A 14,964-nucleotide genomic window follows, 5' to 3' on the forward strand; every position below is an offset into this window, starting at 1 on the left:
CTGCATGTGCTACAAGCATGCACTGTTGTTTTCATTGCTGCTGGTGTTTTTACAGTTGTTGATTTTTGGTGTTTTAGCTACAATATTGTGGTAATTAGTATTTGTAAACCTGTATCAATAACTTCCTTGAGGATGAAGTAGTAATGAAAGGAAAAGAAGGAGTGATATATGGGAATTATGAGTAATATTAGTACAAAAAAACATTACTAAGGATTCTGTATGATCTGGTACGAGAGGAGGTTCGGGGTGGAGGGGAACACCAGAGCTACCACACTGGGTGACACCATCCCTAGTGATGTCATTGATTCAATTCCTCACTATTTCTCAACCATATGGCCAAAGGCAAGTCTCTTAACCTCACTGAGCCTTAGATTACTATATTTATAAAATGCGGTTTTTATGAGGAAGGTGGAGATTGTATATCTAATGAAAATATTATCTAAGTTTTAAAATAGAAACAAAAAATATCTTGGACAGGAAGCCAGGGTGCAAGTCTATGCCATGATCACAACTAGAGTACCCGGCACACAGAAGGGGCCAAATAATGTCAGTTGAATGTTAATTAACTCATGGATTATTAATCAAATGTTTAATAGATAAAGGATTGTGAAATATATCCCCAGCATCAGGAAAAAAGCAACTAAAAATGCATGTAGTATTAGTAGAGACAGGAGCATCACCCTCATTTTGAACAGTGATTACATTATGTAAGCTATCAGTTTCTCAGATGTATAGCATGCAAGTCACTTACTTTGTTGAAACAGTATGGGAAACTATAAAGGTAAAAATTCTCAATCTAGGGACGTTGTATGGAGATACTCAAGTGCAGCCTGGGGACAGGCTTTGGGACTGGAATCCCAGCTCCACACTTCACTTGCTGTGTGTAATTAGGCAAGTCGTTTAACCGTTCCCTGCCTCAGTTTTCTCATCAAATGAGAAAGATAACACTTGTATAATGGTGTACTAAGAGACAGCTACCTTTCTGGGATAATTTCTTCAGCCCCTAGATTATTGATAGAAAATAAACTAGCCGGGCAAAATTTCTATAAGTATTCCTGTTACTGCAATAACGTGGATTGGAGCCGCCTGCCACAATAGCCAATTCTGAGACAGGGGTGAGGTGAGTAGCAAGAGTTTATTATATATCGATATATAGGAGACAGAGGGGAAAGGTTCCTCCAAAAAACCCGTCTCCCCCAGTGGAGATCGGCTGAAGGCTTTTATAGGGACAGGATTATGGGTCTTAGAACTTTGTGTTAGTTCCCCCTTGCGGTGGTCATGTCTCAGATGAGTTAATCTTTCACTGGTATTCTTGGGGATTATCTGGCGACATTTTTGGGGATTATCTGGTGACATTTTTGGGGATTATCTGGTGACATTCTTGGGGATTATCTGGTGACATCCTGGTTTTTCTTGTCACAAGATGGGTGCTTTGTTCTGTTTTCATCCTTAGATCATTCTCACTTGTTTTCCACCCTACAAGGAGGAACATCGGTTAATCGTAAACCTTTTGTAGAGACTGGAGCCAGAAGGAGAAACAAGATCACGAGACAATGTGGCGGTCAGCAGTGGGGAGTAAATAATAGTGAGCCGGGCCTATGCAGCCTCTTCCATTCCCATCTACAAGATTATGAAAACTTAATTTTTTTGTTCTCAGGCAAAATTCATTTGGGTCAGTGATTGCACAACATTTTAGTCAATGTGGTCTTTGTAACATCCCACGGTTTTAGCTAGAGCTTGCAAAACACCTGCATTTTTTACAGGCGGTCAGATACTAACAAATTATGGAGAAGGGTATCAATACCAAATCTTTGCCTATACTGAACTATTATGAAAATCACATTAAGGCCATAGGGCAAAACTTACAAGTCCTGTCTGATAGCTAAGTATTTTAAGATTAAAAAAAAAAAAACAAAAAACTGCCATTAACCAAGGTATTATCTATTTAATTGTTAAAGCTACCACAATTATTATTACTACCTTAATTTCTACGATCCAAATTCAAGTTCTGGTTGTAACACTACTAGTTATGCAAATTTGCTATGTCACTTAAAGTCCCTGAGTCTCTATTTCCTCGCAGACTTAATGAGACTCTCAGATTAAAATAATGTCCATGGAGCAATTAAAAAAAAAAAAGTCAGCACCCTTTACAAAGGTTAATTGGTAATGTTTTTATGCTCATTTCATTTTTTAATATTTTTACATTTTAATTTAATTAAAAGTAATGTTACTGGTGGCAATTTTCTCTCAAGGAAAGAAGAACATATTTTATTTAAGAAATCATTGGGCAGTTTTAGTTATGGGACTGAAGTGAAAGGCATACAGAAGAGAAAGCTAAAATCTCTGCATAATGAAAAAACAAACAAACAAAAAGATTCTGGCACTTCTTTGCAGCTCAGGAGAGAGGGAGAGTGAGTGTACTTGGGAACGAAGAAGAAAGGGCCGAGGTGAAATTCTAGAGAACAAAGTCAGGAAGGAAAGGCCTGAGAGAAGATACCAAAAAAGTAAAGTGCTAGTGTGTGATTGGCTGAAGAACTTTGTAGAAGAGGAATGTCTAACATTCAGTTTAAACTTGTTTGCTGTGCTCTGAATTAATCATCCTCTGTTATCCTCAGCACTTTGGTAGGAATTCGTTACATATAACTACCTTGTATTGGTCATGCTTCAGGGAAATCAAAGAGGAGGACTATGCCCCTTATTTGGATAAAAGCAAGATGGAGAGACAAGATGGGCTGCAGGAAGACAGAGAGATGAGGATTAAAGAGACAGCAGCACCAGGAAACTGGAGTGAGAGGGGACTGAAAGAATGCAATTCCTTTGGAGTTCTCAGCAATCTTAGTAAGGGCCTCAGGCTACCAAAGCTTGTAAGGTGAAGGCTCAACACAATTGTATTTAAGTAGTAAAGGGAATTGTGACCCCACAAAGCAGGAAAACTTAAGAACCCTTGCTGTCTGACATCCACAGTATGGAGGACAATTGTGTTTGAGGAAGTGTGGTTGAACCCTGACTCCACTTGTTTTCCCTAAAACCTAGACAATTTGCTAAACCTTTGTAAGGTCAGTTCCCCACCGGTAAAGTACGGATAACACCTACCTCTCAGGGTTGCAGGCAATAAATAATGAAATAATGGCCCCTAGTATGGTGGCTGGAGTCCTGGTGGTGCAGTGGTTAAGAGCTTGGCTGCTAACCAAAAGGTCTGCAGTTCGAATCCACCAGCTTCTCCTTGGAAACCCTATGGGGCAGTATGGTAGCTTGCACATACTCACACTTACAAAATGGTATCTATTCTCTCTTTCCTTCTTGATTTAGTCAATCAACTTGTTTGTAATGATGCAACTTGTGAATGTGATTACTCATCAAGGAAATTTTTCCTATCAACAGATTACAAAAACGTTGTGTAGGAATGTTTATATTTTAAAAGATACCTGCTGAAGATGTTCATATAGGAAGCACGTGGTAGACAAGAAGTCACTTACTAGAGCTACCAGGAACCTGGGAGTGGTTTAAAGAATGGAACACCACACCAAAATAGAGTGTATGGCCCTGATATCCTAAATCATAAACTCATATGCCTCATGACCCCCAGAATCAGCCACAGGGTTCTTTCTGTTAGTTCCTAGATTCCAGCTTCCATTTTCTATGATATATTCTTCCCTCTGAAAATAACTTATTTAAAAAAAAGTTTAGCAGCAGAATGCTCATTATTAAACAAAACTCTTCCCCAGTGTTATATAAATTGTGACATATGCTTGTAAGCTCTTGGATCCTTTGAAAGAAAAAGTAATTATGTAAGTAAAAGATTTCAGTATCTATGCATGCTATGAAGAAGAAATTTTAGAGTCATTTATGGGAACTTAGAAAATGAAGGCTGTTTTCCTGGTTATTAAATTTAGAACTTCTCAAAAGTCTTTCATGAAAATATTTTTTGCGGCTTATATATGATGTAAGCAACCCAAATGCATGATTTGGAGCCTCTAAAACATAAACAGACCATTAAAAAAGGGAATATATCATTTATTAGGCACATGCTTCCTGGCAGGGTTGAAATAAATATTTATATCTCCATAAAGCAAGAAATATTTTCCCAGGAATGGGTCATATTCTGTATTTCATCAGGTCAACAAATGCCTGATAGTGTCTCTTCATTCCTCAGTGTTGAGTATCAGACAAATGTTGCAGGTCAACATCATACTGTTCAGTCTGTGTGGAAACCCCCAAGGCTTCAGGCTTTCCAGAAGCAGTGAGTAAGGGTGGAATGGCTTGTAGCAATTACCCAGAGGAACACTCATTCCTTACCTCTGTGGACAGCAAGGAGAGAGGCAAAAATGCCTTTTAGTAATTCAACCTTTTTCTGTTTGGTGCCTTTCTCTGCAGGAGCCTAGGCACTGTGCACTTTATTAGACTCCTCCACATGGGAAGCGTAGACCACAGCTTCCACATTGGCACAATGGAGCGCTAAGATGTAGAAAAAGTAAATAATCTTCCCTGTTGTGAAATCTGTGATGGAATTGAGAGCTGGGCCAGGGCTTCTTGAACGTCAAGTCACTGTGACTGTTTAACATCATTTCTATTAAACATATTCAATTTAATCATCTACTTGTCCTAGAGAGCATAAAGCAATTTAAGAGAGATCATGTATTTGAGCTGACTACAAAGAGTAAAAATGACTTGTCAAAAAGAAAAAAAAGTGCCAAAAAGTATTAATTTCTCTTTTGTGCTGCCAAAAATATCAAAGAATCTCTCAGTTATAAAGTCTGAACATGCTTCCTCTACAAAGATTTGACAAGTTAGCAAGACCTATGGAGCCTGTCTTTAAAATACTGTCTTCTCACCTTCTGTTTTCTTGTGATCTCATCCACTCCAATGACTTTCATTACAATCTATACATGGTTGACTTTCTAAATTGTACCTCTAACTAACATTTCTTTTGAGCCACCAGATGCCTCTCCTTGACTATTCCAGAGCATGTCTAACTCAACATTTCCATAACTTAATTCATCATCTTTTCCTCTCAATTTGCGTTTCCTGTCTCAGTATACACACATCCTGTTGTTGTGTATTGACGGCAGCGCATCCTATTGTTCAGGCCAGGAACCTGGGAATTACTCTGGCTCCCTCCTCTCCCCTACCTTCCTTTTCCAAACAATCAGCAAGACCTGTCAATTCCACTTAATATCTTTGGCATCTGTTTCTCTACATCTCCATTGTCACTGCTATACTTCACAGCATTCTCACAGATCAGGCACTGATGGTCACCTACTCAATATCCATTCTTCCTTCCAAAGCCTTGATTTGCCTAACTAAAATATTTGATCTCAGCCTTTCTTGCTGCTACCACGGGATGTAATCCTGGCCAATGAGATGTAAGTGAATTTCACCCCAAAAGGCCTCTGGACAGGTTCTTTAAAAAAGCTGCCCAATTTAACCATCTTAATTCTTCAGAACTTTGGCCGACAACTTTTCCCTCCCCTTCATCCTGCCTAGAATGTAGGTACAATGTCTAAAATTATATCAGCCACTTTGTGACCTTGAGGAGGAAAGGTATATGCAAAAAATGGTGAAGCCAGAAAGGTAGAGGAAGTCTTGGACCCTGGTGATAGATAGCCTGGTGCTGCTATATCAGGATTTTCTGCCTCCAGATTTCTTATTATCTAAAAAAAAAAAAACAAAACAAAAAACATCTCTTATTTAATTAAGTCATTAAGTCGCTATTGCTGCATTTCTAATGAAGCCAATGAAGTTTTACTGTTTCTTCATTTTATGCTTTTCGTTTCTAATAGTGACATCCTCTTGTTTAAAATCTTTCATGAGCTCCCATTGCTCTTAGCATATTTTCAAACTCCTGAGCAGTGCATACAACAGGATCTAGTCTTCAGGAGCTAGTCTTCACCTGTGGCATTAACCTCATCTACCCATCAAGTGCCAAGCTGCACCCATGATGAATTCCATTCAGTTCCACACACACATCTGTATCTCTTAACCCAGACCTCTGCATGTGCTATTCTGTATGTGTGGAATCCTTATTCATTGTCCTTATTATTCACTGCAATGAATAAGGAAGACCAAAGAACTGATGCATTTAAATTACGGTGTTGGTGAAGAATATTGAATATATCAGGGACTGCCAGAAGAACGGACACATCTGTCTTGGAAGAAGTACGGCCAGAAAGTTCCTTAGAAGGGAGGATGGTGAGATTTTGGACATGTTATCAGAAGGGACCGGTACCTGGAGAAGGACATCATGCTTGGTAAAGTAGAGGGTCAGCGAAAAAGAGGAAGACCCTCAACGAGATGGACTGACACAGTGGCTGCAACAATGGACTCAAACATAGTGATTGTGAGGATGGCGCAGGACCAGGCAGTGTTTCGTTCTGTTGTACATAGGGTTGCTACGAGTCAAAACCAACTTGATGGCACCTAACAACAACATGTGTGGAATAACTTCCTTTCATTTTTCCCCGATTTTACTTGGCTAACTCCATCAGGTTCTCCCAAACCCTGGTTAGAAAACTTCTCCTTAAGAAATCTTCCCTGATCCTCCAAGACTAGGTCAGGTGCCTCTCCTCTGGGTTCCCATGATACCTGGACACCTCCTTGTGTTTATACTTATCAGAATATTTGCCACACTAATGGTAACTAATTTTATACTTCTCTGTCCCCTCAAAGACCCAATAATTCTTTAAAGAAAGGGCTATGTCTTATTAACTGTTGTAACTCCAGAGCACAGTATCCGATAAGTAAAAATCCCCACTGCCGTTGAGTTGATTCCAACTCATGGTAAGTGACCCTGTAGGACAGAGTAGAACTGCCCCATAGGGTTTCCAAGGCTGTAAATCTTTACAGAAGCAAACTGTCACATCTTTCTCCTGTGAAGCAGCTGGTGGATTCAAACTGCCAACCTTTTGGTTAGTCACTGAGCACTTAACCACTGCACCACCAGGGCTCCTTATCTGACATATAATAGGTGCTTATTAAATATATGTTGAATGAGGAGATGAATGAATGTATTTTCATTACACATCTCTATCACTGAAGCTCAAATTCCCATCATTGTTTGCCTGCATAATTATCTACTCTAATTTGTATAATATTATTCAAGAGATGGCTATATAGAATTAACCACAGAACAAAAATAATAAAAATCAAGAACTTGCCTCTAGCTCCACCATGACTAGAATAGGGACCATACCATTAACTAATTATAAGTAAAGAGCTGGCTTTTTTAAGTACATTTATGTCGTTGTGCAACCATAGCCATAATCCAGTGTTCTAACTTGGTTATCACCTCTAAAAATTCCCCTGTGCCCATTTGCAGTTTGCTCCCAGCCCCAGCCCCAGCCCCAGGCAACCATTCATCTGCCCTCTATCTTTAGAGTCTTGCCTTTTCTAGAAATTTCATATATATTAGAAAAAAAACCAAAAACCAAAATCCTACGCTGTTGAGGTCATTTCCAACTCATAGCAACCCTGTAGGGCAGAGTAGAACTGCCCTATAGGGTTTTCAAGGAGAAGCTGATGGATTCGAATTGCTGACCTTTTGGTTAGCAGCCGTAGCTCTTAACTACTGCACCACCAGGGCTCCTTGATGTAGTATATTCATAGAATAATCAATGTTTTTTATAGTCATTATTTTGGTGTCATATGTAAAAAAATTTGCCTATCTGAAGGTCATAAAGATTTTCTTCTTTTTTTTTCTAGAAGTTTTATAGTTTTACCTCATACATTAAATCTATATCTATGTTGAGTTATTTTTTATGTATGGTATGAGGTATTAATCTAAGTTCATTTCTTTGCATGTGGATATCCAATTTTTCCAGCATCATTTGTTGAAAAACTACCATAACCAAATAACCCTGACACCTTTGCTAAAAATCAACTAATGAGTAATGTATTTATTTCTGTAGTCTCTAATCTGTTACATTAATCTGTATGTTTATCTTTATGCCAGTTCCATACCGACTTGATTACAATGGTTTTATAGTGAGTTTTGAGATCAGGTAGTACAGGTCCTCTAACATTATTTCACTTTTTCAAAATCATTTTGGCTATTCTAGGCCCTTTATATATCCATATAAATTTTAGCATCAGCTTGTCAGTATGTATAAAAATATCTGCTCAGATGTTGATAGATATTACATTAAATCTGTAGATAAAATTGGAGAGAATTGCCATCTTAATATTGTCTTTCAATTCGTGTGAATGTGGTATATTTCTCCATTTACTTAGATGTTATTATAATTTATCTCGATAATAGTTTGTAGTTTTCAGTATTGCTGTTGTTGTTAGTTGCCCTAGAGTCAATTCCAACTCATAGCAACCCTGTGTGTGTCAAGGTATAACTGTGCTCCATAGGGTTTTCAAGGTTGTGATCTTTCAGAAGCAAATCACCAAGCCTGTCTTCTGAAGCATCTCTGGGTGGGTTTGAACCACCAGTCTTTTGGCTAGTAGTAGAGTGCTTCACCGTTTGTGCCTCCCAAGAACTCCTTAGATTCCAATATACAGGATATGCATTTGTTTTTTTTAAATTATTTCTAAGTGTTTTGTTTCTTGATTCGATTGTGAATAAAATTGTTTACTTAATTTCATTTTTATAAATTTATTAGGACTTTCTTTAAACAAGATCATTTTATCTGTGCATAAGGACAGTTTTACTTCTTTCTTCTTTTCCAATATGTATGCTTTACTTTCTTCTTGCCTTATTGCACTGGCTACAACACACAATACAATATTTAATAGAAGTAGCAAAAGTGAACATCCTCACCTTGTTTCTTATCTGGGGGTAAGGTATTTCACCATTAAGGATGAAGTTAACTTATCCTGCTGTTGAATGGAGTATTCTCTATACATCAGTTAGGTCAATGTGGTGATCGGGGTGCTCATGCCTTCTCTATCCTTATTGAATTTGTATAGAGGTAGCGTCAAATACCTCAAGACCCCAAGGCACCCATCCTCTGCCAGCTTGGGTATGGTTTGATAAGCTTATTCAACGTTCAGCTGTTTTCAAGTTGCCCTTGCTTTTACTTTCTTCTGCACATGCTTAGGTCTCTGTATGCTTGTGTATAGTTTTCCAGTAGACCAGAAATGCATGGAGAGCTTATCTAACCCTTCTATGGCTCTCCAATTTCTGTGGTCTTCCCATGAAATGGCTAATGTGCCACTTACCCCAGCTGAGATTGATTAGTCTAGCAAAGAATTGCTTTTCCCCATTCATATTCTACCAAGTTCACCACTTTTAGCTGACAAATTAGCATGTTTTCATACAATAATCCATGGTGAGTCTGCTCCACTGGAAACTAATTGGAGATTTCACATCTTCCACAGAACTAACGAATCTCAAAGAATTGGTAGTTATTATGGGAACATAGAAAGCTATACAAAAGAAAAAAACACACACACACACACACAATTACTAAACCTAGGAAAAGAAAATTAGTACAAGGCACAAAATGTAATCGTCATGCACTATATAACTCAGCTGTGAATTATTGCTACCAAGTCATTATAATATGAACATTGAATATTGTATTAAAATTATGATATTATTAAATTGCAAAGATAGAAGGAAGGGAAAAGTGCATGGGAAGCCTGGGAACGTAAGTGAGATAAATCTCCACCTTCCGTATTAAGAAGTCAATAAGTATCTAACTAGAAAAAAAAAAAAAAGAATATCAGTATATTATTTACAAATATGGCAGAAGTAAAAGAAGCACTAAAAGTATTAAAATAGTTTACGTGGGGGAGTAAGAATCAGGAGTGGGGTGTGAACAGCGGGAAGTTGCTGTTCTATCTCCTAAGCCCATTAAAGCCATTTGATTTTTTTACAAATATGTTGTTACAAATCTTACATTTAAATTGTAAAAAATAAAATAACTTTGTCTGTTTGTTAGCATGTTGCTTTCTAAATATGTCATCTTAAAAGCCATTCTACTAACTTCCATTCCTTACAAACTGAAATAAATTGAAGTAAATTAAATTAAAACATTTATTAACTCACAAGAGAGAACTTAAACCCAGTAGGGAGCTTACGTGAATCAACAAAGCCAAAACCAAGCCCAAATGTGAGTTATGTCAATTTGTAAGAAATTCTTTCAGGAGATGAAACTCATTTTGTTGCTCTTCTGTTTTAACTAGTAAAATACTTCTGCCTTAGGATATACTTGCCTCATATCCTGCAATTTATTTTCCCTCCAGATGTCATCTAGGCTGAATGCACGATAATTGAAATGCATAAAAACAGATGTCACTAGGTCTCTGTCAGGCACTGAGCAAACGTTTAGATGTGTCATTACTTTCAGTAACTTTGGATGAATATCACAAGACGGGTGGGTTCATTTCCTAGGGCTGCCATTACAAATTACTACAGACTGGGTGGCTTGAGACAACGGAAATTTATTCTCTCATAGTTTTGGAGGCCAGAAGTCCTAAATCAAGGCGTCTGTAGGGCTGTGCTCCCTTTGGAAGCTCTAGGAGAGGATCCTTGCCTCTTCCAGCTTCTGCTGGCTCCCAGCATTCTTTGGCTGTGGCTGCGTAACTCCCATCTCTGCCTCCGTCTTCACATGGCCTCTCTGTGTCTCTTTTGGTGTCTTTTAAGCGCACTTGTCATTGGATTTAGGGCCCACCTGGATAATCCAGGATGATCTCATCTCGAGATCTTTACTTTATATTCCATCTGCAAAGATCCTATTTCCAAATAAGCTCATCTTCACAGGTTCTAGGGGTTAAGATGTGAACACATTTATATGCATCATTAAGTGGAAAAAGAAAGTTGGAAAGGCAGGAAGAGAATATTTTCAGGAAAAATTCTAAGGACTATTATTAGCTTGAAACTGTTACCAATGGATTTCTCTGTCTAAATTTACTGGCTTCATTTTCACTGTGTGCCAGGGAATTTTTGAAAGATAATGGAAGAAGTGAAACAGATTTAGAAGAGCCTAAACAACTTAAAGAATGCCTATTTAAAACGAATCATAATATTTGGAAAGAGTGCTAAGCACAAGTCAAACTCACTTTGTTTGCCTTGTGGCAACTGAAGTTGAGACAGTTGCTTGATGTCACATCTCTGGTTATGACAGATGTGGAATTTGAGGCTTCTAACACCATTCTATTAATTCCCACTGTTTTCCTATCACTGTTAACATGACAAATGCATTCAGTTGGATGTCTTAAGCATGTGTGAAAACAAATGCATCCTTAAAACTTGAAACTATTTACCATTGTGGAAACTAAATAGTATTTAAAATGTAGAAATTTTGAAAATAATTTGTGTTTGAATGTGCTTTTCTTTTCTTTCTTTCTTTTGGTCCCTTTTTCAGTGGATAACCTTAGGCAACCTGCTTAAACTTCTTTGCCTCAGCTTCTTCGGGTATAAACTAGAGGGGCTAATGTCATTGTTACAGGACTATTTTGAGGCTTAAGTGAAATAACCTAAGAGCCCAGCCCTGTGCCTGTACATTGTGACTGTTCAGTCAGGAGTAGTTCCTTTCCTCCTTCTCCCGGTATTGCTCACAAAGTATCAGTTCATCATACAGTATTTCTTGGATTGACCATCACTTGTAATGACGTCTCATAGAGGTAACTTTTTATCCGTGTTTATCAAGGTCTGTAAAGTCTTTCTCTTCCAGTTTCAAGGAAACTAGGTCCAAACCCTGCTCTGGCCCAACGCTTAGTTAGCATGCCTCTTCAAGAACGGAGGTGAGGGGCCTCTCCATTTTATGTGACTCTGGTTCTAGTTCATTAATATCATACTAAAGCCAGATGAGCTTTCAGAGTATGGGTTGTTGGGATAGAGAGATAAGAGAGAGACTTGTAGTTATATATCTATATATATTCTGCTTTTTAAGAAATATGATATCACAAGTTTTTCCCCATTTTATCAAAAACTTGCTACATACACCATTTTAATAAAATTATCTTGTCCTACTCTCTCGTCTGTTTGTATTTACCATAATTTGCCAACCATTAACATATTGTTATGCAACTGATGCCCTCCTCCCCTTTAGCCACGTATTTTCAAATAAAGCTTTGCCCACATTTTAGAATATTTCCTTAAGATAGTGTTCCAAAAGCACATTTATGAGGCCAAAGGCTATAAACATTTTTTAATATTCTTGATACTTATTGCCAAGTTGCTTTGCAGAAAAGCTGGTGTTCTTTTCTTTTGGGTTTAATCCCAAGACAATTCTGTGTAGCACGAGAAAGAAATAAGGTCATGTACAGTAATGGGAGCCTTAGTGTTCAACTGCCACAAATAGGTCGTGAATATTTCCATGGGAAAAAGCTCAAAGCCATGTATAGTGTTTACATAACGTGTAGGTAAAACTGGTTCACATCCTTCCTGGGATTCAACATTTAAATGCAAGAGAAGATATTGAATGGTCTGCTCAAGTCCTGAGCAGAAGGCAGCTCCATCCTCTCTGCTCTCGGAGATGTTTCTGCTGACCTGCACACTTGAATGTTTAGTTCAGAGATAATTTACAATAAACTCTTGTCACTTGAAAATAAACAGTCTGGACAATGTATGGCCCTTCTGGAGTACTGAGAAAATAAACAACCTAGGAGACAGTTGCTTCTTGTCTTTGCAGCCCATTTTGGACTGTGTGCTCCAAATACTTCACTTTCTTCCCAAGTAGAAGGTTTTATTTAAAATAAAGCTGTTTATTTGGCACTTCTGGGTGACCCTCTTTGAGAAACCACAGCAATGGATGGTTTTGGAGCCTTCCTTCGAAGAAACCAGTTCATCCTCCTGGTGCTATTTCTCTTGCACATTCAGAGTCTGGGCCTGGATATCGATGGTCATCCTACCACTGATGTCTGTGCCACACACACAATTTCACCAGGACCCAAAGGTGAGAAAAGGGAAAGAAAATTTCCCTCTATAAAGAATATGCTCTATTCCTTCATCCCAAAACCCCACCTTAGCTTCTTAGTGACTTTCTCTCTTCCCCTCTCTAGCTTTTTGTCATTTTCCTTCTCTTTTGGAAAAGCAGTAACTTGTTGCTTATTTAAAGCTTTCCCTTGTCCTTAGGTAAGAGAACATTGGAATGGGTTGGAATCTGGGGGCAGGGTTGTGAGGGAACTCACCTAGGTAGGGCAGGGGGAATTCCTTCTTCCACACTGCTCTAGGGGAAGACACACAATTAAGGCTTAGTGTTTGGGATCTTTCTTTAAGATCATCTCTATTCTTGGACTATTTTTATTCCAACTCATTTGTCATACTGATTCTGGTAAAGCTATTTGGTGAAACGTTAGGAGGATAGGAATCAAATCTTTGATATGTTCTATAAAATAATGGGCTCCGGGGTTCCAGTGAAAAGGCTGGGAAATTTTTGTTGGTTGAGTGTTGGAGGTAGTATATAGATGAATATTTCTTTATTTGAAAGTGGAGTCTTTGGAGCCAAGTGCCTTCAGCTGAAGGATGATAAAATATTGCAAATTTTTTTTCAAGTGGAGCCAAGGTCCAAATCTGCTTCAAGCAACTGGTTGATAAAAAAAATACTGCTGTTTTCCTGGCTTTAGCTGTTACCATTTTGTTCTGGAAGTGGACACTGCAGTACAGATGGATGTTCCCTTATTAATAATTCGTGCTGTTTCTCCGGGCTATGGAGTGGAAGGACTGAAGCTGCTTAAAATTTTAAGTAGAAAAAAGGGTCTTTCAAAAAAAATCAGAAACACATTGTCCTATGCTTGTCGGTTATTTAAATGTGTATTGCTTAAAGTGCGTTTTTTTTTTTTAATCAGTGAATTGTTTTCCTCCTAAGATTGCAATCTAAGTTTTAACCTTTGATACCATAAAGTAAATGAAGAGAGGAACAATGAAACCTCGGGGCTTCCAAATAATTTCTTGGGTGAATAAATGAATAATGTGAGGGCAAATGTTCAGAAAAGAAAGTTTTGATTAGAAATAAAGTATTTACTTAAAAACGTTACTGGATTTTCTATACCAAAAAATAAAATAAAATAAAACATTGCTGTCAAGTCGATTCCGACTCATAGCGACCCTACAGGAGAGTAGAACAGCCCCATAAGTTTTCCAAGGAGTGGCTAGTGGGTTCCAACTGCCGATCTTTTGGTTAGCAGCAGAGCTCTTAACCAATGTACCACCAGGGATTTTCTATAGAGTATACGAGCCTTTGTATTATTATTGGCGTGTTAGGGAATAAGGAGGTGGGAGGGAGGGGGGTCCTGAAAATTTAAGTTTTCCTTCTCCCTGTAAATGGGAGAATCCATTTGAAAGTGGCACTGTTAAATAATTTTCCTTGCACAGAAACTGCAACTTTCAAACTGGAAAAAGAAAGGATGAAGTGTTGTTAAAATAATGTCAAAAATATAATGCATTCTTTTTTTTAAAATTTTTTTATTGTTGTAGTTTAAATGAAGTTTACATTTCAAATTAGTATCCCATACAAAAATTTATACATACATTGTTATGTGACCATAATGGCTCTCCCCATACTGTGACAACACACTTCTCCTTTCCACCCCTGATTCCCCATGTCCATTCAGCCAGCTCCTAAACCTCTCTGTCTTCCCATCTCACCTCCGGACAGAAGCTGCCCGTTTAGTCTCTTGTATCTACTTGAGCTAAGAGGCACACTCCTCACGAGTATCACTTTATGCCCCACAGTCCAATCCAATCCCTGTCTGAAGAGTTGGCCTCGGAAATTGTTTTAGTTCTGGGGTGATAGAGAGTCCAGTGGCCATGCTTGCTGGGGCGCCTCCAACTCAGTCAGACCATTAAGTCTGGTCTTCTTAATAGAATTTGCATTCTGCATCCCATCATTCTACTGCTCCATCAGGGACTCTCTGTTGTGTTCCCTGTCAGGACGTTCGTTGGTGGTAGCCGGACACCATCTAGTTCTTCTGGTCTCAGGCTGATGAAGTCTCTCATTTATGTGAGACTGCCTCTTGGACTAATACTTTCCTTGTGTCTTCAGTGTTCTTCATTCTCCTTTACTCCAGGTGGTT

General features: G+C 38.3%; 1 protein-coding gene across 1 annotated transcript in view; it reads left to right on the forward strand.

Annotated features, from left to right (window-relative positions):
• Window positions 1-12,603: 12,603 nt before the first annotated feature.
• Window positions 12,604-14,964, forward strand: part of COLEC10 (collectin subfamily member 10) — a 43,461-nt gene continuing 41,100 nt past the window's right edge. The window contains exon 1 of the mRNA XM_004372968.2: window positions 12,604-12,845. Within this exon, the coding sequence (XP_004373025.1) occupies window positions 12,698-12,845 (148 nt within the window). The 5' untranslated portion in view covers window positions 12,604-12,697. The remainder of the gene's footprint in view (window positions 12,846-14,964) is intronic.

Source organism: Trichechus manatus, unplaced genomic scaffold, assembly GCF_000243295.1.
Source record: "Trichechus manatus latirostris isolate Lorelei unplaced genomic scaffold, TriManLat1.0 scaffold00022, whole genome shotgun sequence".
Lineage (NCBI taxonomy): Eukaryota > Metazoa > Chordata > Mammalia > Sirenia > Trichechidae > Trichechus > Trichechus manatus.